The following is a 27,667-nucleotide window of genomic DNA, read 5'->3' as shown; positions in this document are numbered from 1 at the left end:
TAATTGTAATACTCAAAAGGATTAGATAACTGATTAAAAACTGGTTGACTGCAGATACACAGAAAAAGCAATGTTATCCTCTACGGTGATTCCACTGCATTTTATATTATAGGACAAGATGTAAGTTATTTGAAAAGTTGTGTTTGAATGTTTCATTCTCCGTTTCTCTGTCTTTTAAAAGTAAAAGACTGAAAGAAAAGACACAAGGAAAAAAACAGTCTTCATTTCAGTCTTTTAGTGAATTTGTTAAGGGTAAAATGATGTCAAAGGAAAGGTAGTTTAGGACAAAAGACATATAAAGACAGGAACTAACACAACATTAGACTTCTCCCTTCAAAGATTTTTGAAAACTTCAAGAGGGGAAGATTACTTCACAGACTGGAATGTAAGCCCAGTTGGAACCAAGGTCTATAGGGCTTTTGAGGTGTCTAATGTTGAAAATCTCAAGTTGACTCTCTAGTTAAAAAGAGCTGGAGAGGAGAAAGGAAAATTTTTGTTCTGGAAAAGTGTTCTTCTCTGATGCAAATAGAAATTCATCTTACAAAGGAAGAAGCAGAGATGAGTTGTCCTAATTTAGTCTTTTGGAAATAGACAAGAAGATTGTGAATTTTCTAAAAAACTCTTGTTTCTTCTAAATATTATTTTATAAGCTATGAGATGTCTTATTTTTTGTGAAAATTTTCCAAGCCCAAAGATATTCATAAAAATTAACTTGAAACACTGAAATCCATTTTTGGAAAGAAGAAGTGTATAGAGAATCTTAATTTTTAAAAAGTTATATAAAAAAGAGGTCAGGTAATTAGCTGGTGCTTTCATTTCAGATATTTTATTCACTTTCCTTTTTTATGCCTTTTCTGTTTGGAGAGATGGAAACATTCAAATGTTAAAAGTATTCTACAATATGTGTTATTTAAAAACCTCCCAAATCCCAAAGTGGAAGTAATAAACTTCCGACCAGAATACTGACTAAATCAGTTTTAATCTTCTGTGAATCTAGTAACAAGAGTGGAATAAACTTTTAGAATCACACTGTAAACTTGAGAGGAAATACACTGCCAAACGTTAATCTGAAAAGCACGTTTTTGATTAGTAAAAACTAATGCTACTAGAAATTTTTGTTTTTTTTAATAATGTGGTGAAAATGACAATAATCATATTTATTGAGCCCTTACTTTAGTTGTTCTATTTTATTACGTGTATTAACTCATAACAATTCTGTAAGGTAGGCATTAAATTTATTCTCCTTAACATATAAAGGAACAAGCATAAAGAAGTGGAACTTTGGTACAAACAGAATCTAACGTCATGATTTTGTTGTTGTTTAATGAACATTTCTACCTGTGATAACTGGTTTACCTAACACAAATGAATACTAATCCTTTAATATGATTTGCAAGAACACAGATTAAATGGCAGAGTTCACTGTCAGTTCTCTTAATTTACCTCACACAGGGACCAGATAACTCCTATAAAGGTATTTCTTGCTCTCATTTTAAACATTTCTATGGCGGCCACATGACTCCTTTTGATAGGAAAGTTATATGAGATTTAAAGTCTTTTAAGAAAAATCTTTCATTTTGATCAAAGAAATATTAATCTAAACTAATCTTATGAATGGGTTTACTTTGTTATATAATCTCATCCAGATTTAGAGCTCAAATAAGGATTGGTCATATGTTAATAAGAAAACATGATAAAAAAGGATATACCCACAAGACATCTTGAATTTATTTCAAGTGTATGTTCTTTCACTGTTGCAATTCCTGTATGTATGCTGAAAGTATCTATAACTCCTTTGCTGCCTGACGACTTTCGAATCAGATGATTTAAAATAAACTCTTCAAGGATACATACGTAAATAGGAGTTTTCTGAGAACACATCACTTCCTGAAAGCCAATTCACTATTTTTGGCTCAGAATTTTCTCTTCAGAAGATTAGGCACCTATCAGGAATTTGGGGGAAACTGCTTTTAAAAACACCTTGAGATAACATGCATAAAGATTCAATCCTACACAAAATGCTTCTGTGAATGGTTAATTTATCTGGAAAGCCTACCTAGGAATTTCTTACTCTGCTGACAAACTCTCCTTTGTTGAAACCTAATGGTAGTTATTGAGGGGTGAGAATTTTCTTTGTGTCATAACAAGTTTGACTTCAAATTAAGAGTGTGGGACTAAAGTGGTGTCAGGAGCTTTAATACACTCCTAGTCTTCTAAGAAATCGCCAACTGAAGGATCATCTTATATTTTCTATTTATTTTGGCATTTTGATTGCCAAGTAAGTTTAGATCTTATGTGTCAAATTTCCTCATACACACTATGTTTTATTTATATTTTTATTATATTATATAACACACATGATAAATGTTACATAATATATTTTATATTATACATTATACTTAATATTATATATTATGTACTATATAACCCTTAAACATACTATTTATATAATAGATAATAAACATATAAATAAAACATAAAACATTGTGAGAAAATTTATTATATAATTTGAAATATAATATGTTTATTACAGAGATTACATTAAACATCTCATCTTACGTGTTTCTCATCTTGCATATTATATACTAAAGATTTGTTCAAAATACTAAAAATTAAGTTTGACCTGTTATTTTTGACCACAGCTCAGACTCACACATTAATAAAATCACATTGTACTGAATGACATTTGCTTTGTAAAGCATCAATATGCTTTCTGAACTCTGACAAGCATATTCTGAATTATGTGTCTGAAATGGAACGATGGCAGAAGAGCCTTAGGGAAGTCTATTGGAACCACAGTGGTGTTAACACAGTCAGAAGGCCTAACGGGTGCATGCAGATTTCAACAAATAGTACAAGAAATTAACAAACTTATGGCAAAAACCCTAAAAACTAGAACTATCTACTTTTTTCATAAGTGTCAAGTTAAATTGGAAATACTTTAGGTCATTTCTAGCCGTCTAGCCAGAAATTACTCAGTGTTGCTTTTTTGTTGACAGATGGCATTTGTTTACAGACATAACTATTAGAATATATAACTTATGAGAAAAATAATCTTAGATGGAGATTCCTAAATTAGATGACAAAGGAGATTTTAAATTTTTTTAAACTTCATGTTATCATATGGAAACCAATGCTTCAGTTTATGGAAGCACAAATTAAAACCCTTCAGGAGATACTTACCCTTTTCTGTTCTTTGACATACTCTATCAATTCATCTCTTGTTCTTTTCACTGCCTCTTCCATAGCCTTTTCACTTCGCTTCTGCTCTTCCATTATTGCTGCCTTAACAGTTTCCTGTTTGTGGGAGGGGGAAAAAGATCAGGGAGGGATGCATATGACATGTTTGTGTCCATTTTATATAAACTAAAAATCCTCTTCCATGGATTGAGCTCATTCTGTTCAAAGTGTATCTTTAAACAGGAATAAGAAATTACAAAATCTTTTGAGATCTGTTAGAGATTCCACAGAATTCACTTTTCTAAAATGAGTGAGAGGGAAACGAAGTGGAATAAGCCATTTATTGCAGGGAACGCCTGACAGACTTCAATGGCTTCCTTACCAACCTTTCATTTGATGTTTACATGATTGATTGCCTTCCTGTACTTTGCACTATCCACATAAGACTTCCAACTTGTGTTTATTCTTCCAAGAACACCCTAATGCTCTAGCTGTTTTATTCACGTTTAATTTTCCCATCATACAATAATCAAGTGTGGTCTGGGTGGTAAGATTTACAGCTAGTTTGGTCCTCCTGCCAGGTTAAGATGTTGAGAGCTGGACACCATGAATAACAAGTAAAAATTCCACCCTGTGTGCTAATATTTGAAATGAGAACTCTAGGGAGAAAAGTGGTACTCCTCATTTTACTGAAATAGTAATCAGGTACCTAAGAGATGTCAGAATTTCAGGTAAGGAGAAAGAAGACTAAAATTCTGAAAAAGCAATGTAATACTTCCTAAAAATTAGCAATATTTTCTGCTAAAATACCATTTCATGGATTGGATGAATGCCACAAAACAAACTTCTTTAACTTCCATTTATCTATATAGCTACCATCCTTTTTTTGGACAGGCAATAAATTAGGAAACGTCTTAAAATTTCTCAAACGTATTTTCTTCATTGTGTTATTCTTAAGGATTCTTCACTTTGTAGTTTACATGTTTTTCTTTAGTTTTTCCCAATTAATTTTAGATATGTATATATAACCCAGAATATATGAAATAATGTTAAGAAATTCCTATTCTAAATATATTTACTGTAGAAAATTTGAAAACACAGAAAAATATGAACATAATACGCACACATATACACACTTGGGGATAAGGAGGATGGGCCTCAAACTGTACATACTATTTTCTAACTCTGACATTTTCCACTTAAAATTTATTTTGAATATTTTAAAGCCATTACATATTCTTTCATAATATGATTTCTATTCCATTACGGGGATGTATAACAATTTATTTTACCAATCCTAATTCATGAATATTTTGGTTGTTTTTAATAACATAAAGCAGTAAGGAGCATCCATAAATATATCTTTGTGGTGCATGTTAGATATTTCCTTAGGATCAATTCGAGAAGTAAAATCATTTTGGCCAAAGGATATAATTTTTGAGCTCTATTATAGCTTTTGACATTTTGTACAAATTTTTTTCCATAAGTAGCCCATGAAAACGGCTGTTTTCTTGCATTCTGGATTATATTTAGTTTCATCAGTTTCTAAAATCTTTGCTTATCTGAGGGAGAATGACATTTAATTTTATTCCGCATCTTTAAAAGATTATTATGTGATAGCATTTTTCATAGAAATATTAGTAATGTACATATTATGTCATCATTCACTTGATCATGTCCTCTTCCCACTGTAATATTGGTCTACTCATGATTTTTTGGATTCTCTTCCTAATAGAAAATGTTAAGTCACAAATCTGAAAATCCCTACAATGAAGATTTTGAAAATTGTTCCTATTTTCAATCACTGAGTACAATAAGCTTTAGTTCCATTGATAAAATATTTAATAGAGTACTAAGTTGTTTCCACAATTACTTGAAAAGATTAAAGTTGACAAACTACAGTATTTTTTAAAAGAAAAAAATGAAGACAAATAAGATTATTTAAAATAAAACCATCTACTATTACAATTCCTAGTGGTTTCACACTTAACTAATTTGGAATCTGAAAATTCTCAGATTTTAGAAAGGAAAAAAATATTGCATATATTACTAAGCATATATTACTACAGTGAAGAGTATGAATAATCACACTACGTGGGTAAATTAAAAGTATAAATACCTTCACATCAGTTCAGGTCATGTTTTGCCAATAGTAGAGTTGAAAAATCCCTAGTTTTCAGGGCTTTTGGAATTTTAGAACTGCCGCTAAGAACTGTGGACTTGGATTATTTGAATGTAAAACATAAATTCTTGCCATACTAAATATTAGCCAGAATTTCTACCTAGCAAGGGTAATATCAGTAAATCTGACCAGACCTGTTTGGTTGAAAACAAAAGCATCCATTTAAATAAAAGGGATACATCCAGAAAAAACATGAAGAGTTAGCTAATATGCTCTTCAGTTGACATTTCTCACGGGCTGCGAGTTTACATTATCTGCTCAGTCCACATTTTCGAGGATCCTCCTTTCCTAATATTTGAGCTGATAGAGAGCCATTTACACAGAAAGTTTCCCTTGATTCTCTCCTCCTCAGTTGGGAGTTAGGTGATAGTCAAGGTTGTGAAACCCATCCTTAAAAACTACTCGTCAATAAACAAATTCCTTTGACTATGATACAAAGGTTAAAGTTTAAGCCATTTTCTAACCAAATTCTGAACTAGCTGGAAATGATAAATTTTGTGTGCATGTGTGTATGCATGTGCCTGTGAATATCCGCCTTCATGTTTTGTTGAATTCCATGAGTAAACCTTATTGTCCCTGTGAGTCACGAGAATTAGTCTAAAATAAAATATACCTCACAAGGAATGAAGATTTGCACCAATAAGTATATTCAAATAGGAAATTCTGGAAGAGTATTTTCCAGAACATTTTAGTAATGGCCACACCATTGGAACATGGTATATTCTTAAGGCAGGGTTTCTCAACCTCAGCACTACTGACAATTCTTTGCTGGCGGGAGTTGGGAGGGTGGGGAGGTGGGATGTCCTGTGATAAGTGGCATACATGGCATCTATGCATTAGATTGCCTCCAGTTGAGAACTACTGCTCTAAGATAAACAGTTTGGAGGAAAACATCCATTTTCATATATATTATAGATTGTTAAAATATATCAGTTACATTTTTATCATATCTTAAATATTTTTATCTAAAATATATGTAAGAAGTAATAAGCAAATGATTATATAACTAGTTTCTAAATGTGGAAGAAAGAGTTCTACATACTAATTTTCAAAAAAATGAATGACTGGAGTCAGTTTCTACATTGTTACAATTAAATAGGCCATGATGAATGTCATTTAGAACTAAAAGCTTATGTGACATTTTGTACAAGACTTTTTGATTTCTCCTTATTGCTTAAAAGTATAGTTATACTTTAGCATCCATTAAATCTGTCATACATTTCAGTAATCACAAGATCATAAATTAATAAGTGATGTGTGGTTTTTTGTTTATAACTGCGATTTAGTTAAGGATTGCAAACACAGTCAAATTATTTACATGAATTTCAATCAACTCAATTCTGGTCTGTGGGCTGTAAACCATACTATCAAAAATTTTCTGGGGCAACTGTGTGCTTTACTTATTTTTTGTTTCTATACACAAAGTATGCATGTTATCTAGTCACGTAATATTTAAAAAGTTGCACATGGTTGTGAAAATACACCTTAGAAAATGAATGTTTGAATCATAAGTCAGGCTGCTTTATATACTTCCCGTGCATCAACAGTTAAAAAAAAGAAGTGAGACTTGCATTCCTATACAAATTTATGAGTTCAAAGCACAGTTCCATCAGTGCTTTTCAGATGCTGATGCAAGTACAAATGAAACTTTCATATTTCAAAATCCATTTACTGTTCAATTGAGAACCTTTCTCTAACCTTCAATTGGAAGTAATTAATCTGCACTGTAATGACATGCTAAATGGAAAATATTAATAGAAGCATCTAATTCTATAAATGGTTCTCAAGTAATGAATATGCTCAATTAAAATCATATGCTCATTGACTGCTATCAAGATTTGGCAGTAGCTATCTTTGTGAAAGACATTTTTGAAGATGAAAGACGTAGAATCTCATTACATATCAGCATTAATAAATGAGTATTTGCTAACATTTTTGATGACAGGGATACCTAACTTTGAACCACAATTAAGCAAAATGTTATACTTTCCAGATAGAATTCTGTTCTTCTCATCAGTAGATCTATATTATAAAAAATTATTCTTATTACTATACTTTGAATTTCATCAATAAAAAATTTGTGAAGATTTGTTTTTCTCTTGTTATGTAAGCACCTACATAATATTCTCAATTAAGCCTCTTGGCCCATAAAGCCTAAAATATTTATTATTTGGCCCTTTACAGAAACAGTCAATTCCTGTTTTAGGTCATGATTCTGCAAGTTGGCAATGTGAGCTGAGCTCAACTGGATAGGTCTTAAGGCCTTGACTGGGTTCTTCGCAGGTATTTGCAATCAACTGCTGGGGCTGAAGTGGCTGTTACTACTAGAATGGCCCCAGGTAGGACGCCTTGTTTCTCCTTCCTGTGGTGTCCCATTCTTCAACAGACTAGCTCAGGATGTTTCATATGGCAGCTGGACAGAGTTGCAAAAGAAAGTGAAAGCACGTAAGGTCTCTTAAAATATGGGCTCAGAAATGATACAATGTTAATGCAGCCAAGTTATATTGGCCTGAGCAAATATGTATTATAAATTGATTTCCAAATTCTTGTCTAATTGTCTAAACATCTTCTCAATATGTTCAAACATAACCAGCCCTGGTGCTTAGTGGTTAAGATTCAGCACTCTCACCAGATTCATTTCCAGGTCAACTAACTATACCACCCATCTATTGGTTGTTATACTGTGGTGGCTGCATATTGCCGTGATGCTGAAAGCTATGTCATCAGTCTTTCAAATGTCAGCAGGGTCACCCATGGTGGACAGGTTTCAGCAGAGCTTCCAGACTAAGACAGACTAGGAAGAAGGACCTGGTCCCTCAAGAAAACACTATGAACCGCAGCAGAGCATTGTCTGATACAGCACTGGAAGGTGAGAGGATGGTACAAGACCGGGCAGGGTTCCGCTCTGCTGTATACAGCGCTGCTAGGAGTTGGAATCAGCACAAACAACAAATGTTCCAAGATATCAGGCATTCTATTATGTTTATCTTCTTGGAGACATTATCTCCTGGACATATCTTCAAACTGGATTGGTTGCTCTCTAGGTCTGCTACACAGCTCTCTATTCTGGTATCTCCCTCAGGGATATTTCTGGGCATTCACTACATCTCTCTTAAATTGTATCTCCAGCTTTCTAAACACCAGTGGATTCTTCTTTCTTGGTTTACTCCTTTTGTTTGTTTTGTTTTAAAACTGGTATATAACACTATACAAGTTCCAAGAGTACATTATAATTCGACATCTGTATAAACTACAAAGTTATCACCACCAAAAGTCTAATTACTATCCATCACCATATAATTAATCCCCTTCACCCATTTTGCCCACTTCCCGAAGACAATCAGTATTTGTCTGATTTATTTCATTTGGCATAATACCCTCAAGGTCCATCTATGTTGTTGCAAATGGAAAGATTTCATTCTTTTTTATGGCTGAGTAGTATTCCATTGTAAATATACATACATACACACACACACACACACCCACATCTTCTTTATCCATTCATCCACCTAGGGACACTTAGTTGTTTCCCTATCTAGGCTATCGTAAATGATGCTGCAATGAATATGAGGTTGCATACATCTTTTTGTACTCCTTTGTTATGATAGAGAACCTCCTCCAGTAGATTCCTGAGAAAAGGCACATAGGAAGTAAAAGTTTTGGTATCTCCTTTGTTTGAAAAATGTATTTATTCTTCCCTCACAATTTAGTTTGGCAAGGTGTGGATTTCTAGCTTGGAAATTTCTGCAGTTTCAAAGGTTGTTGAGAAGCCTGATTACATTCTGATTCCTCATATTTGCATAATTTTTTCCCTCTATGAGAACTTTCATGCGGTTTCTTTATCCCTATTTCTCAAAAATTTCATGACAAACCTAGTTATATGCCTTTCTAGAAACTCATGTCTTACAATCTAGAAACTCATATCCTTCAATTCTGGGAGATTCCTTTTAATAATAATAATTATAAATATATTATTTGCTGCATTCTATTTTCTGCTTTTTATTTCTCAAAATCCTATGATTCAGCTGATGAACCTCCTGAACTGACTGCCTAATATTCTGGTCTTTTCATTCCTATTTTCCATTTCTTTTCTTTTCTCTAGAAGACTTCTACAACTTCATCTTCTGGCTCTTGTTTTTGTTTTTTAACTTTCTACTATATTTTAAATTTCTAATCTTTTTCTTTGACAAAAAATAGTATTCTCTGTTTCATACATGCAAAATCTTATCTCTGAGAAAATTAATGATAGTTTTTTTAACTTTTCGTATCTCCACAGAATCTCTGTTTTATTCTCTGCTTTTCATAAATTATCTGTTCATACTTGACTATTTGCTCATGTTTAAAGAGAAGAGCACTAAAATGCTGAGTAACATCTCTCTGCTTGCAGTTGTGGTTTATGGACTGTGATGTTAATAGCAGAGTAAACCGGCTGGGTTGTTTCCTTGGGGCAATTTCTGATACCAATATAGTTAGGTCTTTTATCTTGGGCTGTCTAGATTCCTTAGCAAAGAGTCTTCCAATTTCCTGTCTGGTTCTCAGCATTCTGAGAGCTGGGATGGGAAAAATGGCTAAGGTTCTCAATAAGCAGCACAAAACTTTTCACCTTGCCCTCCTCCCAACCCCATTTTACTGTAGCACCTATACCTTCAAGCCCTGGGTGATCTCTGGTCAGAGACCCTGTGTTTTACTTTTTGCCAAGGAACTAAGCCCAGTTTTCTGCCAGCATTGGAAAAAAAAATGAGTGGGGATCTAACTACTTATGAAACAGACTTTCAAACTTTCCTTCTTTTGAAGCTTCGTTTTCTTTCCTAGTTCCAGAGGTATCTGGTGCCACCAACTAGTAAGCCCTGTGGAGTTTCTACAACATATATTACTCTTCTCAGTTGCCTCAATTTCTAGCTTAGAGTCCCATTTCAGTAGAGTTTTATTTCAGTGGGGTTTTAGAAGGGAGTAGATAAAAATGAGTATTCTATCTGTTCTTTTTAGCTAGATATGTGTTAGGAAAAAAATGTTAAACTTTTTATTTTGAAATAATTTTAGTTTACAGAAAGCATGTGAGGATAGTACAAGAGTTCTCATATACCTGTAATCTAGCTTCCCCTAGTATTAACATCTTACATAATTATGGTACATTTATCAAGCTAAGAAATTAAGATCGTATAATAATATTAAATAGATTACAGATTTTATTTGTACTTCACCAGTTTTGCACTGAGAGTTTCTTAGTTCTTCCTTAATATAACATTTACACTTTTGAAGAGCACTTTTCAGGTATTTTGAAGAAATCTGGATTTGTCTCTTTTGTCTCATGATTAGACTAGGGTTTTAGATTTTGGAGAAGAATACCACAGAGATGAAACATGCTTCTCATTATATTATATCAGGAAGACATGGCATTAAACATAATTTATCACCCTTGATCATTAGGTTAAAGTGGTTATCTGCCAGGTCTCTCTAAAGTTACTATTTTTTCCCTTTCTACAATCTATTCATTAAAAACAAATTCCAGCCAACACTCAAGGGGAGGTGAACTAAGTTCCACCTACTGGACAGGGGAATATCTATGTCATTTTTAAGAGATATATGAATATTTTTGAACTATACAGTTTCTTCTATAGCTATGGAATTATTCAGCATTTCTACTTCTTGCATCAGTTCTGGGATTTATATTTTTCTCAGTAATTTTTCATTTCATCTAAGATTTATAACTGATCGGTATTAAGTTTTTGATATTGCTTGTATCATCTTTAAAACCTGTATAGCATCTATGTTAGGTGACTTTATTCATTCCCCTGATAATGTTTATTAATAACATCCCTCTTTCTTCATCAATCTTGTCAAAGATTTGTGAATTTATGTCTTTTAAATAATGACAGTATAGTATTTTGAAACTTTCCAATTTATGTCATGAATTTCTGTTATAATCTTTATTATTTCTTTCTTTTTATTTTATTTGGACTATTCTGTTTTCTAACTTACTTAATAAATTAAAAGTGTTGGCCTATTATTTTCCAGTCTTTTTTATTTTCCAGCATAACTTTTTAAGACTATAATTTTCCTCTGAAGTACTCTTTTAGACTCTACTCACCATTTTTAAAGTAAATAGCTATTTTAATAATGACTGCATTATTTTTTCCTTGTGCTTAGCATTTTTTTAAAAAGAATATTTATACATAGTGAAATGCACAAACCTTAAGTGTAAGACTCACTGGACTTTTAGATACATATACACCCATTTACTCACTACCCAGATCAAGAAAAATAACATTTATATGCTGCAGAAAGTTCTCTCATGCTTCTCCCCATCACAGATAACCATTATTGTAATTTTTATCATCATCGATTATTTTTGTTGGTTCTTAAAGGTCACAAAAATGGAATCACACAGAATTTATGCTTTTGTGGCTAGCTTTTGTTCAACATAATATTTTTGAGATTCATCCATACTGTAGAGTGTATCATTATTTTGTCCTTTTTATTTTGGGTAGTGCTCCATTGTATGAATACACCACAATTTATCCATCCCTTCTACCACTAATGGATATTTGGAATGTTGCCATTTGGGGTTATTATAAGTAAAGCACCTTTTTTCATTCCTTTACACATCTTTTAGTGGACATATGTTCTAATTTCTGTTGAGTGTATACATAATTGTGGAAATAGTGGGTATCAGAATATATATGTGTTGAGCTTATTAACAGTTACTGCCACACATCTCTAAAAAATGGGTAGACAAATTTATTGGTCCACCAAGAATGAGTGAAAGATCCAGTTGCTCCAAATCATCACTGTCAGCACTTAGTACTCTCAGTTCCTTTAATCATCCCCATACCCAGAGCAGGGGGATACTAGTATCTTACTGTGCTCTTAATTCACATTTCCAGGAAGAATAATACTATTGAACACTTTTTCACATGCTTGTTGGCCAGTTTTACATGTTCTTTTGTATAGTGCCCTCATTCCTAGGTTGTGGCCTTTATCTAAAAAATTAAGGCCTTTTGGGGACCTCAAACAAAAGCCCTTGATTTACCAAAGCCCTTCTATCTTGACAGAAGTTAATCCCCAACTTTTCCTTCTTCAAAGTGTCTGGTCAGCTCTTTAGCCTCCCAGATGTTCTTTTGTCGTTGGATTTTAAGAGTCTTCCCTTGGCAAATGGAACTTAGGATTTGGCCAATGACTTGTGAGGGGGGGGATATGAACACAGGTTTTTATTGTTCTGAGGATTTTGTTGTTCTGAAAATCTGCCCTTTGGCAGGCCTAAACCCTGCCTTCTGCCTCATCAATTCTGTAAGACTGATGTTTTCTGCTTGGGCTTTGATCCCACACGCTGCCAAATAGAAAACACTTTTTAAAGCCTGATTCTAAAGTTCACCTTGAATATTTCTATTTTCTCAAGCATTGTAGCTCCTCCAATCCCATGTGTATTAGTTGCTCTGCAATGTCTTCAGAAAGCTGATTTATATACTTTGTACTGCTTTTACACTTGTTTTTTAGTAAAAGGGTTAGTCCCAAACAAGCTATGTTGTGAGGGCTGAAATAAGAAGTTCCACTCATTAAGTTTTAAATTCATATCTAATATCATCTATTTCATTTCTAGAAATTATCTTTGGTTCTTTTAAAACTTTATCTGGTTGTTTTTCTCAAAGTCTCTTGTCTTCTTCCTCACTCACACAAGAGATTTAGAAATTAAAGATTTTTTTCCCTTTAAATCAATTCTATAAAATACTATTAATCTTTAAATTCTATAGAATCTGAAACATTTATTCATTTTATCATTCAACATATTTTTTTTCTCCTCTCACATGATACTTTTTTGTGGACAGGAATAATAATGCTATCATTGCACAAAAGATTCAGTAAAAATCTGTAGTAGTGTGGTAAAACAAATAATACTGAAATTTGTGAAACACAGATATTAATATATTTATGACATATAATGGTTCTCAACCACACCTGGATTAGATAAATGTATAAAATATAAAGCTGACAAAATAGAGAAAAATCAAAATACTTAAATATTCTGCTCCCATAAATATGACATTAAATAGAACGATCACTTGTTACTTGAAAGTAAAGTTATTAGCAATAAATGATATAACTAAGGAATTATGAAGCACTTAAATCTTGCTAGTTTGGTAAAATATATTTCTTTTGTTTACTCATTGCTATTCAGAACAGGATTACACTAAAAATGGTTAATTTTTTGTTGTTTGCCCTAGATACAGGGTTACTAAATTATACTTAGAATAAACTTTTCAGTCACTAAAATTTCAAGCCTTAGAGATATGTTTGATTTCATAACCTATTTACAGTCACCAGATTCAGTCTTCTTTCCTCCAAAATATCTGTCTTTTCTTCACCATTTTAACTGCCATCACTTGGGCTAGGCTGCCCTCTTTTTGCATGCAAAGTATTCTAGAAAATTCTAGAGAGTATTCTTAACCTCAGACTCTCCCCTGCTTCAATGAATCACATTTAAGGCTGCCATGTTAATCTTCCATAAAGCATAGTTAGCCCTTGTCACTCTTGTGCCAATGAAGTCTTCAGTGGCATTCAATTTCTGATAATATTTAATGTGAACTTGACTATTTAATGTCAAGGTTCTCATAATCTGCTGAAGCATATCAATTACATCTTTGTTTTATACTACTTTCCCAAGAAACATTTTCAACTTCTATCAAATTGATATCCACCTCCCACTACGCTTATTCCTCTCTTTGTGTTTTCAAATGACTCAACCAGATGTGCTCTGTCATCTCTCATTCTACCTCACGTTAGAGCAATTTATGGATTTGAGATATTCCCTAGTTTATTTTAAGATCCTTGAAGACAATGGCAAAGTCTCATTCATGTTTGTAATCTCTGTAGAAACTACTGTTCTGCCATGCAAATAGTTAAGTATTCAACTTGCAGTGCCCTGGACATTTTACGCTCTCTCAGCTTGGAATAATTTCCCCTTATCCTTCTCCTCTGATAACCAAACCTATTCCTCTCCTCTTGCATGATTCAGTTTAAGTACCATCACCATCTCTAGGGAGCCTTCCCCAAAATGCTCGAGGTCTTCCACACTCCCTCGTACTGTGGGTGGATCGAGTACCTCTTGTACGTGCTCAAAGAACCCCCCATATTTTCTCTCTCAAAGCACTCTATAACTCATTACTTATTGTATTATTGGAATATTGCTTTACTTATCTATCTTATAAACTTGAGATCTCTTTGAAATCAGGGACTATATTTACTATAGTTCATATTCTTTGTTTTTTTTTTAAAGATTTTATTTTTCCTTTTTCTCCTCAAAGCCCCCCGGTACATAGTTGTATATTTTTAGTTGTGGGTCCTTCTAGTTGTGGCATGTGGGATGCCGCCTGAGCATGGCTTGACAAGCGGTGCCATGTCCGCGCCCAGGATCCAGACTGGCGAAACCCTGCGTCGCCAAAGCGGAGCATGCGAACTTAACCACTAGGCCATGGGGATGGCCCCTACAATTCATATTCTTTATGACTAGAACCTTAGGATAGTATCTGGTACAGCGTGTAGAAGCATAATTCATCTTCAGTGAATGAGTGAATTTCTTTCCCCAATTCGAAGAAAGTCTATGTAAGGGTAGCAACTATATCTTACATTTCTCGTGTCCCCCCACAGTACCTGATATGGTGGGTATACACTAAATTAAAGCTTCCCAAACTTTCAGTTAACGGCTTTCCTGTTGCCTCAGTAATTTTTTTCATGGTGCTCTCTGGGTCAAAAGAAATACCTAATTGTTCTATTTATTAATTAGTTGGGTCATAACTTAGCAGCCATTTGATAATACAGAAAAATTGAAAGAAAAATACTTTTCTTTCATCCTTAACCACAGTTACTTCTTCATGAAAATTTTGTACACACTAGGACTTGCACAACTTCTTAAAACTTGGCATAAGATCGAACAGTAACACTCTCATTTCCTGTTCCACATTGTTACTTGCATGGTACTTGCTTTTTATCACAGCAACCCCTAGACGCAACTCCACTAACAGAAAAGAATGTAAGACAAATTAGTATTGACAAGCTAGTACTTTACCTGGTTTCCCAGAGATCTTAAGTATCACTGTGTTGCCCTCTAACATTTAAAATACCCTTATGAGTTCCTTACAGCATCCCAGGGCACCTGGATGCAGTTTGGAAAGTATAGCCTTAGGTAATCACAGTAACCATTCATTCACTCATGGTTTATTATGCATGGCACTATGCTGGGTGTTAAAACTACAAAGGTGATTGAGATAGTGGTAATGATAATAATAGTAATAATAATAGGATTAACACAACATTGGCCATCTCAGCAACAACAACACATACTATGTGCCAGGCACTACGCTAATAAGTTAAATGAATTTATGCTGGGTTATAAACTCATTAATGGTAGTTACAATGAAATATTCTGTGACCTAACAGAGATCTGTGTGAAAGATACAGCAGAGTTAAGCAAAATACAATATTAAAAGCATTAAAATAAAAATATAAAAGCAATGATATTTGGTGTTTAAAGTTCAGAAAATAGTTATGCACATTTTCATTTAATCCTCAGAAACATTTTGAGACAGGAATATCCTGAGATTTAAAGTAGTCAAGCTACTTAACTAATGTTATATCTTTAAAAAGTGGCAAAGTAAACATTTTAAATGTGTTTTAAAGAGATTTTACAGTATTATTTCTGAAAGACAATTTTCAACAATTAAATTATAAGAATCACAGATTTTCTGAACATTAGCAATTGGGTATAAATCTGCGGAGATGGAAATTGCCATGTACATATAAAGACACAAAAATAGAAACAGAGCAAAAAGAACAGATCCTTAGCAAAAAATGACAGCAGAAATTATATTCTCAATACATACATTCTTCAGTCTCGTACCCAACCCATTTTTCACAATCTTGGATAAAAATTATACACTTTTTGCTAGAAAACTCATGACTTGATAGTTTTATATTGTACTGAGCTAAAAATTTTCACCTGCTTTTTCTAATCTGTTCCTCTTCAGCTAAATAGAAAAAAATATCCTTTTACAACAGCCTTCAAAAATGTGAAGAATGTTGCCATATCTTTATTCTCCTCTTCTCTGAGCTAAATATTCCAATTCCTTCAATAGTATGTGACAAGGTTTCCTGCTCTGTCATTGGCTTAACCACAATACCACCTAATATTTACATGATATTTTATAGTCTCTAAAAACTGTTGTACAAATCTATCTCAGTTTTCATTCTTTTTTTAAACAACTTTCCAAGGGCCTCACAACAACTCTGTAAAGCAGATATTATTAATCTCACTTTATAGATCTGGAAATGGAGCCTCACACATCTTTTAAAACTTGGTCAAGGTTACATGAATCACAAGCTAGGACTCAAATCTAACCCTACTTACTTCTTAGCACATTTATTTGGCTATCAGTTAAGATTCTTTTGATCACAGGGCACAGAAAATTCAGCACAAACTGACTTAAAAAAAAAGAATTTACAGCCTCACATGAAAGAACATAAAAAAACTAAGAGTAGGCTTTATTTAGTGTTCAAGCAATGTGATCAGGATGCAAATTTCTCCCTCTCCAGTTCTTAGCTCTGCCTTTAGTGCTGGCTCCATTTTCACAAAAGCTCTACACATATGGTCCCAAGATGGTTACTAACAGTTGCAAGGATTTTCTCATTTTCTTCCTATGAATGAGAGTGTTTATATACCTGAGGATCCAAGTCCCAAAATGGAGTCTTAGAAGCTTGACTCAGAATATGTGTGAATTCTTGGAGCCTGCTAACATGTGGATGGGATATAATTCTTAGCCTAAGTAAACAAGGGCTTATGCCTAGATGAGAAAGTAGGTTAAATCTCACCTAAACCACATGGCTAAGAAATAAAAAGTATCACTTTGGGAAGAGACGAACGGATGCTGAGGAGGCACCAATAAGTGTCTAAGATAGTCCTATTCTGAATTGGAAATGTCTCTCTTAAACCGGTATATGGAACTGAACGTGATGCTTCGACGTGGCCAGTGAATGAGAGTGTACTACTTTACTGGGACCTAAAAATTCTACTTGGACTCATGCAGCCACTCACCACCTTAGAGCAGATCTATATCAGTTGTTCAAAGTAAACACTTTGCTGGAGCTGAAAGTAATTATCCTTGTTTCTCTCAGATTACTTTCTAAGTATTTCACTGAATACAATAATATTAAGAACTGTTTCAGTTTGGTACCCAACAATCTGATGAAGACTGTTTTTAAAGGGATCATAACATCTAAAGTACTATTTTTGGTAACACTACTTTTGGTTAAAATGTTACGTTTAAAAGCAACCAAAACTCTAAAAGAGCCAAAATGTGTGTTGGGAATCAAGTCCATTTTTTAAAGATTAATATGTCTCCTTAAAATAGTGCTGATACTACATCATCTTATAATCTATTGTGGTTTATTCAAGACTCAGCTCCCACTTTCAAGGCACATAATATAGTGGAGAAGACAAAGAAACATCCTTTTAGTTTTTTTAAGGAAGATTAGCCTTAAGTTACCATCTGTCACCAATCCTCCTCTTTTTGCTGAGGAAGACTGGCCCTGAGCTAACATCTGTGCCCATCTTCCTTGACTTCATACGTGGGATGCCTGCCGCAGCAGGGCTTGATGAGCAGTGTGTAGGTCTGCACCCAGGATCCAAACTGGCGAACCCTGGGCTGCCAAAGCAGAATGTGTGAACTTAACTGCTGTGCCACTGGGACGGTCCCAGAAACAACCTTTTAATGTTGTTGAGCAGAGGTATAGTTATACACTGAATACCAAAGAAGAAAAAACACTTGATTTAATCTGAGAAGTGAAGAAAGTTTTCTCAATTAGAAAAAGCTAAATTATTAAATACAGGTGGGTTTTGCAAGTTAGGGAAGCAGTGGCATCCCAGGCTGAAGGCACAGTACGACTAAAGGCCCAATATCGTAAAATAGCATGGCATGTGAGTACGTGTACCAGCACTCTGGCACTGAAAGCATGAAATGAGAAGCAAAGTGACAAAAAATGAGCTGGAGAGGAAGGGACCAGGTTAGCCAAAGGCTTATAGTTCATGCTAAGTGTCTTAAATGTTATCGTATAGGCTACAGGGAGGCACTGAAGAATTTAAAGTAGGAGAATGCCATTCATTTTTTATTCCACTTTGAAAGGGGACAAAGAAGTCAATGTAGGAGGTCAAGGTAAGCAATAAGAACTCTAAGACAATGGCAGCAGGTAGGAAGGAAACATATATATTTAAGAATTATTTAACAGGTAAAAGGGAAAAGCTTTAATGATTAAAAAGATAGGAAAATGGAGATGAGAGAAAGTCTAGGAGAAATTTCAGTTCTCTGAACTCGGTAACGTGGTAGACAGTTATCTCATTGAATGAAACAGGAAATAGAACAGGAGGAAAAGGTCTTGAGAGATAAGAAGGTAGTTGATGTACTTGTTTGCTTGCCCCTAGATACAATACTTTTGACAATTAAAAACATAATTAAGATTTTACCTATAATTAAGTAGGTTACTATCAAAATTTTGTAAATAAAAATTTTAAGACAAACTAATGAATCAAAACTAACTCAGTCAATAGAGAAAAATTATTTTGGTGTTGTGAAACCATTTGGCGGGCTAGGCTAAAATAGAAATACTATTTCTTTTTTAAAAGAAGGGTCAGGCGGCAACGCTAAATTTCTTAAAGAAAATTTAACCACTGATTGTAATGTCTGTGGCTTTTGGGGAAAACATAACCCCAAATTACAGTGGCTGAGGTTATAAACTATTATGAAGAGCTTCCAACGTCAGACATAGTTTAAGTGTCTGTATGCACTGGAGTCCTTTTACAGGACTTTGCTAGAACAGCAAAATTAATGACTCTTCTTTTTGCCCACTTTGGTGTCAATAACAAATGTACTTTCCTTTCTCTAACAAAAATTTTCAAGGGACATAGAATTAATTTAATATGAAAATCAAAAAGGCCAGAGTCATACATTTTCTTCTGAATATCTCAGGAGAAAAAAGTACAAATCTATAACAACAGTAGGAATTAGTCTTGATTTACGTCCAAGACCAAACAAGATCATCTCTCAAATAAGTTCGGAGAAATATGTGCCACAATCCTTAGGTAGTGTGTTTTCTGTCATAGTTTAACTTTCATCTCTTCAGTTAATGTCAGTATTAACACAGAGAAAATCTAGAGCTAAATTATAAAGCAGAAGCTATTTTTTTCCCCATAGATTTCTCAGGAGTAATTTTAGTTGCTTAAGTTTACACTCACAGCTTTTTGCTTTGCCATACTCTATCCTTTTCTCATTTCTTGTGTGACTTAGTAGCCGAAGATGCTAACTGCTGTTAATTACAAGTTTTATTTTTAGAGTTAATTAAAGAAACATTTGAGTGCTGTGAAGTGAACTAAACCTTAGAATTAAAAAATAGCTTCCAGGCTTTTATAAAGTCAGTCCCTAGCCAGTACTCAAGGAGTCTGTAGTTTCCTGAACAGTAGCTCCTCAGACCCTATGGATCCCAACTAGCTGCCACAGAACTACAGGACAGAATGAGTGTTGGCCTCTCAAACTAGGCAGGAGCTGGGCAGAAGGTGGCAGAAGCTGCTGCTCATACTGTTGACCCTGAGCTTCCTAGGAAATGTAGATGAAACTCAGGCCACTCAATCCTGGGTAACAGTATGATACACAAAGCACCAATAACTTTAACACCTTCACAGTTTCATCTGAAATAGAATAATCATTAAGTGTGAGACTACTGCCACTATTACACAGTTAATATGAAGTGGTCATTATAGTTTCTAGGTAGAAGATGGCCAGACTCCATAAAAGAATGTCATGTAGAGTCCTGAAGAGAAAATTTTTCTTTTAATCCAAAATTTTGATCTCCAGCCTGAACTCCAGAACCATATTTCTAACCGCCTACTTACCATTTCCTCCAAGATTACGAATAGGTACCTCAAATTCAATACACACAAATTGGATTTTTTATTCCCATCAAACTCAACCCTCCCTCACCACAGTAAATGATGTCACCATCTGAAATGACCATCTATCCAATAATTTATTTTGGAATCATTTTTTAAAAAAATAAGCTTTATCAAAATATTATTTACACATCATAAAATTCATCCATATGAAATACATAATTTGCTAAGTTTTGTCAAATGTAATCACCACCACAATTATGATTAAAACATTCCCATCACCTTTAAAAAAATCACCCTCTCCCATCCCTGGGAACTGCTGATTTCTTTCCTCTCAAATTAGTTTTGCCTTCTCCAGAATTTCACATAAAAAGAATCATGTAGCTTCTACATTTTTTGAATCTGGCTTCTTTCCTAATTTCCTTACCTAAACAAGTCCCCTATTACCCACTCTCAGCCAAACACATTACCCTGATTATTTCTGTTCACAGCCCATATCACTATATGGAATTATCTTACTTATTGCAGGTATTTTCAAACTTGAACATAGGCTCCATGAGCACCTAGGAACCTTGTCTACCTTGTTTGATGCTACATGCCCAAAACTTCCAACAGTGTCAACACATGGCAGAAGCTCAATAAATGCCACTGAATGAATAAAGAAATGAAAATAACTTCAAGTTTTTCCTACTGAAATTATCTATACATTAAATGATCAATAAGATGAATGTGTACTTTATTCTAAGATGAGAATACTGATAGGGAGAATAGTGTAGTGGTGAGTTGCAAGGCCTCTGGAGAAAGGCTGCCTGATTTTGAATACAGCCTGTTGCCTCTTTTAAGGAGTTACTATGGCCTTGAGCAACTTACATAATCTTCCTAAGCTTTAATTTCCACATCTGTAAAAATGGGGATAATAATAGTTTCTGCCTCATAAGGTGGTTGTGAGGATTAAATGAGATCAAACATGTAAAACAGTCAGAAAAGTGCCTGGCACTTAAAACTGAATTAATGATAGCCAATATTGTTATAATTATTGCCATCTCTACCATCACCACCACTACTATTATCTTTCCATTTTCTGCTGCCAAAGCTAAAGAAAAAAATTCCATAAAAATTCCTTTTTAGCTAACAGCTTAAAATACTTGTTTAGAATAAAGTCACATAAATGAAACTTGAATATGGAGAACTATTACTGTTTTCCTTACTGTTGTAAGAAACAACATTTTGTCAACTTTTGTAATGTCTAATATTCTAGGCATTTTCCTAAAAGGAGTAATAAGGACATTAATTATAAATCTGAAACTCATAGCCAAAATCCTCAAGGGTATGAACAAGTTCTAGAAGCAGGATTTCAGATTCCTATCACTAGTAGCCTAGGTAAACTCTACTTACAAATTATATTTCTGGTCCTGCAACTTGAGAATTTAGGGTAATTACTCAAGGTCATGAGACTTTTTACAAACCAACCTTTAATATTTCACTGCTTTTTCCAACTTGCTTTTCTAGGGAATTAATGTGATTAATTAAGGAAGTGATGTCTATAAATTCATTTGAGAATTTTGGATGAATACAATTAAGTCTTAGAAAGTCATCTTTCTGAAAATGTCCTCTTCAAGTATATTTACTGCATGTTGTTCTCTAAATGTCATTTTTCTTGCAGCTGGGATTTTATATCTAGCATAATCTTTATTTTTATGAATTATTTTAATCAGACATCATTATTAATTTGCTTTTTCCTTTGCCTTGGGAATTTAGAAAAATACTAAAATATGATCACTCCTTGTAGGCATATTACTTACTAAATTACTCAAATTATTTCTTTCTTGTTTCTCACTATTCCATAGAATAAATAATAAAAGAAAATGTAATACTGTTATATCATTTATATAGCATATCATTAGTTTCATTTTATTGCACAGAAATTGGACTGAGAGAGTCACATGTGGTTTTCAGCATGTCACACAGACAGAGACAGACGGGGGGCATCAAAAACTTATAATGATACCAACATGAATCATTCTGCATGTGGTGACATTTTATGTGCCAGATATTCATTGAGCAAAATTTTATATGCTGCTGGGAAACTCACTGGTGGTCTTCTATCTACTATGAGAAACGCTAGGCAATACTGATAACCAAACTAAATTCTATTCTATTCTATTTTATAGTATAACCCATTTTATTTCAAACCACTTATCTTGAAATACAGTGAAAACCAGTGTTCCTTAAACTGGAGTTCAGACTACTGAGAGTCTGAAACATTCTCTCAAGATAGAATAAAAATTTGCATGATTCTTTTGTGTTTGGTGATCTCCTAAAATGCCAGTAATAAAATGTTAATGCGGTGTTTCCTAAACCTCAGGGTTGATGTGAATTCTCTTCCTTTCAAAGGTGTCCCTCTAGAAAAAATTGTACATAGACCAAATCTATGAATATACAAATTTTGGTTTATTCTGTAATAAGCATATTTTTTAATGATAATTAACCTACCTAACTCCTCATCTACCGACCTATTTATCTAGTATAATATTAAATTTTTCTGATAACCATATGGAGATTATATCAGGTAGAAACTTGATTAAGGATCATTTTTTCCATGTATGAGGAAAAACAAATTAGCAGTTCCTTAAAGATGGAGATTCATAAAATTTTCTGCTCCAGGATCATTTTTTTTTTCTTTTGAAGACTATTAGCAAAAGGCTTCAGTCAAGGAACGAAATAAGACAAGCTTGACTAAATTTTACATACAGATATGCCCAAAGCCTTGACCATATTTCAGGCATATTAGTCAGAGGTAGACCCCCCAGAAAGCTGGGGTACGGTAGGGGGAGGAGAAGGGTAGCAGACTTTACTAGTGATGAAAGACTCCAGGTCTAGTGGGCATGACATTTTGGCTACCTTACAATGGCAAATCTGAGTAGACTACGGTAAGACTTCATCATCAGCGTTGATCCTAAAAACATTTGGTATGTGAAAGGCATACCAAGTTCCAGCCCTCATGGATCCAAGGGCGAGAACAAAACCTAACAACAGAATAGGTATCAGAAAGGGTTTTAAAGACCATGGCCACATACAGCAAGCTCATTTAGACATGCTCAAGTAAGTCCTTAAGTTAGCACTGCCTCTTCAAAGTTGAAGCCCAAACCATATGCATGTTTCACCAAGAAATACTACCATTAAAATTTAAAACTTACAAATAATTCAAAACACTATATTTTACATCTCATTTTGCTTTTCTCCTTTGTATAATGATAAATATGGGATTCCAAATTCTGCTTCATGATATGATAAAGATGTGACTCCTAGTACTGGTGTACTGTGTAATTAACATCAAGAATCCTGCTTTAGAAAACTGAAGAAGCTGATCCAAGTAAGAGAAAATAAACAAAAATGTTTTAAAAGCATCAAAGATCTTACTAGATACTAAAAACTACTGGTTCAAGATCTGAGAGAAGACAGAAGTAAGGCCTGTCACTCAAAGCTGATTTGTCTTGAGGGAGTTTACCTATTCTGAGATTAAGTAGTAGCACTGAACAAAATGACTTATTTGAATAGGAAAAAAACAAGTAAAAATTCTAGAAAACTAAAAAGTACACGAACTAAAATTAAGAAGGCAGTGAATGGATTTTAAAGCAAATTAGAGTGAGAATGAATGAATTAGAAGGTGAAGTAGAAGAAATTATCCATAAGCATAATAGAGAGAAAAATGGATGGAACTTAAAGAACACAGTGAGTGAAAAATGTATTAAATACACAAACGTAAAGGTTATATACACAGTACATTTACACTGTAGTCTCTAAGTTTCTAAGATAGTTTTCAACTAGGTCAGGGTTTAGCAAACTAAGGTCTGCAGGTCTGTTTGTATAAATAAAATTTATTGGAAGACACTCACACCCATTCAGTACATATTGTCCATGGCTGCTTTCACACTACTACGGCAGAGGTGAATAGATGTAACACAGCCCATCTGGCCCACAAGCTAAAAGATTAACTACTATCTAAGCCTTTGTAGAAAATGTTTGCTGGTCCCTACATTAGCAAAATGATACTGAAGGAAATTCTGAAGGATGTACCTCATGTGGAGGCAAAATGATCCCAGAAAGAAGAGTAGAGATGTGGTAAAAAGAAAAAAAATGAGAAGCACTTTATTATTTATAATAAATGTAAGCAAGAATATACTGTATAGTTAGAGCAAGATTTAACAATGCAGAATTAAGATTCATAATAGCATAAAATTATGGAAGAAAGTAAACTGAGCTAAAGAACGATGAGATCTTTACATTGTCTGGAAGGAGGACAAAAATAGATTAACATTGCTTTCATAAGTGGGAGATACAACCTGAAATTTCTAGAATAATCACCAAAATAATAGAAACACATAACTTCTAACCCACTAGACAGAAAAATATGCTGTCACAAGTGGTATTTTCTAAAATTTCCTGTTCAGTCTGATGAAGATATATAAAAATACAAGTAATTTTTGTATATTAATTTTGTATCAAGGAACCTTGCTAAATAAATACTCTTATTATTTAGTATATTTTTTGAAAATTCTTTTAGATTTTCTACATACACAAAACATAAAGGTCTTTGTATACAAAGGCTTATTATATAAACTTTACTGACCACCTAGATAACAGATGTCTCAAAACAGGAACTTGTGACATACTCTACTGCAAGGAAATAACCTTTTGGATATCCTAACCTCATATTCTTTTGAATCTGATGGGATGTGTAACAGTCCCGTGGTGGAGTAATATACCTGATTCAGCATTGTCAAATTGGGGAGGCTTCCTATATAATAACTTCACTCACATAAAATTTCAAAACAGATATCCAAGGGGAAGTCTACTGTTGTTTCATATTATTAATATAGGTATATGTCCTATAAAAACTGAGAGAGATTGAGCACAACTTACCCACCCCCCTCAAAAAAAAGTTTACCCGTTTACCTACCAAAAATGAGTATGTTCAAAGAAAATAAGACAGCAGTAAAAGTGAAGTGTCATGAAATAGTATTATTAACGACTGAACACTGAAGGTATAGAAACAATACTACTATTCTCATGTTCCTAATAGCCTCTTTCTTGACCAGTCTTAAAAATATATATACTTTGGGGCCGGCCCAGTGGTGCAGTGGTTAAGTTTGCATGCTCCACTTCTGCATCTTGGGGTTTGCAGGTTCGGATCCGGGGCGCGGACCTACACATTGCTCATCAACCCATGCTGTGGCAGCATCCCACATACAAAATGGAGGAAGACTGGTACAGATGTTAGCTCAGGGACAATCTTCCTCACCCAAAAAAAATATATATATACACACACATATTTACATATATATGTCCACTAAAGTGATTTTAAGTAAGATAAAATAATAGTAAGAATATTTCATTTTGAGAAAAATAAGAAAGAAAGAACATATTTACAAAGAGTTAATTTTACTAACCTGACTTATTTTTCTTTGTTCTTGTATAGCTTTTTGAATTGCCTGAGATACTTTTTCTTGGTCTTTTGCATGTTCAGTCTTCCATAACTCCCTTTCTTCAGCGTGGGCTTTTTCCAAATTTTTTCTTTCTTCCTCTGTGGCTTTTAAAATTGCATCCTTCACTGCTTCTTTCTCAAGCTTCAAAACAAATAATGACCAAACAAAAATATTTTAAAGAGTGACTGCACAATAATTCCTTGTATAAGACAGATTTGGGGTATCTTAAAAGACACAAAACTTTGATTCTATAGGGTTTAGTTCTGTCACCGCTGTTTTTATGCATATTTAATAACTGCTTTAAAATAAAACCAATTATTTGTTTTTGTACAAATATTCCTTTGTACTTCCATGGCATTTCTAAACTAGTCTCTTAAAGTAGCAGTTGTCCAACTATTTGGTCTTAGGATCTTTTCCACTCTTAAAAATTATTGAAGACTTCAAAGAGCTTTTATTTATTCTGGTTATACATATTAAGATTTACCATATTAGAAATTCAAATCAAGGCAAAATAAAAATATTTATTAATTTATTTAAAATTAATACCATTAAGTGCATTGAATATTAATGAATAATATATTTTATAAAAAATAACTATTTTCCAAAATTAAAAAGTGAGAAGAATCTCACTGTTACGTGTTTGTAACCTCCTTAATATCTGACTTAATACGAGACAATTAGGTTCCTATATCTGCCTTCTGGATTAAATATATAATGATACATTTTCTGGTTGAACTTTATAAAGAATACTCAGTCTCATACAGATATGTAGTTGAAAAAGGAGGAGCATTCAATAGTCAGTTTAGATCACTATTGATATTCTTGATAATTCCACACCAAAACTTAACAAGGGGCAGTTCTTAAAGGTTAATTGCAATAAAGAAAATCATGTCAAAGACATTTCTGTACTCTGTTATATTGCAATCTTTCTTGCACTTTGAATGAGTCTTTTATCTACGCATGATTTCTAAAAAATGTTTCATTTGGAAAATACTGATTCAACAAGCTATGCATCTCCTCCAGATGTGGACACATTTTCTTATGTCATAACAAACAAAAGGTCACATTTATTAATATCACCGTGAATCTCATCAGAAAAGTCTTTAAGTATTCGAAAGCAGAGATACAAATTTTCAAAATTCTGATGCTTGCTCTAAAGCTCAAATTTTATCATTGGCAACAAAAACTGTCAGTTTTCTCGAATGATGAGCTCATTCTGTTTATTTTGGATAAAATGTCTATCAAATACTACAGTCTGTATAACACTAGTTATTCAGTAAGATGGTGTTCCATGAAAATTGCCTACTCCAGTTGCAACTGAAAAAACTGCAAAAGAATTTTCCTCAAGAAAACCATCATACTATGGTATGTAGTAAAGTCCAAGGACCTCCCATCCCTGATCCTCACAGATAGCACTATTCTCTTGCTGCAGGTAACAGGCAAATTTGACCAAAGTTATTGAAGGTGCCAGTTACCATTTTCTGAACCCTGTTAGACTTCATAATTCTTCTCTTAAACTACTCTCTTACTCTGCTCACCAATGTCCTCCACGCTGTTAAATCCAAATGCTATTTTTCAGTTTTTGTTTTAATCCTTATTTTTCTTCACCTCAAAGTGACAATCGACAAAGTTGATTACTTCTGTTTCACTGAAGCCCTAGCTTCTCTTGGTTTGCACGACAGCATGCTGCTTTCATTTCTCCTACTTCTCTGGCTGACTCTTTTCAAGTCTTTGTAACTTCCTCCTTTCTCTAAAATTTTGGTGTTCTTTCAGGGATCAGACCCTGTACCCTATAGATTGTTACTCTATAGTCTCTTGTGTGGTGATTATGCATGACAATAATTTGCATGTCTACCATTACCATCTAACTGCTGAAAAAGAAACAAACCATGT

At 33.7% G+C, this 27,667-nt stretch overlaps 1 protein-coding gene across 42 annotated transcripts in view; it reads right to left on the bottom strand.

The window, feature by feature from the left end:
• Window positions 1–27,667, bottom strand: part of CCDC91 (coiled-coil domain containing 91) — a 376,603-nt gene that overhangs the window by 54,449 nt on the left and 294,487 nt on the right. For 30 of the 42 annotated variants that reach the window (XM_070271143.1, XM_023643301.2, XM_005611003.4 and 27 more), the window contains 2 exons: window positions 25,739–25,915; window positions 3,184–3,297 (listed from right to left, as the gene is read on the bottom strand). In XM_070271143.1, the coding sequence (XP_070127244.1) occupies window positions 3,184–3,297; window positions 25,739–25,915 (291 nt within the window). Of the gene's footprint in view, window positions 1–1,854; window positions 1,944–3,183; window positions 3,298–25,738; window positions 25,916–27,667 lie in introns of all 42 variants that reach the window. The other 12 variants (XM_070271160.1, XM_070271159.1, XM_070271176.1 and 9 more) reach the window with 2 other exon arrangements.

Source organism: Equus caballus, chromosome 6 (assembly GCF_041296265.1).
Source record: "Equus caballus isolate H_3958 breed thoroughbred chromosome 6, TB-T2T, whole genome shotgun sequence".
Classification (NCBI taxonomy): domain Eukaryota; kingdom Metazoa; phylum Chordata; class Mammalia; order Perissodactyla; family Equidae; genus Equus; species Equus caballus.
The sequence above is the reverse complement of the archived record's forward strand: the minus strand, read 5'-3'. Positions and strand labels throughout refer to the sequence as shown.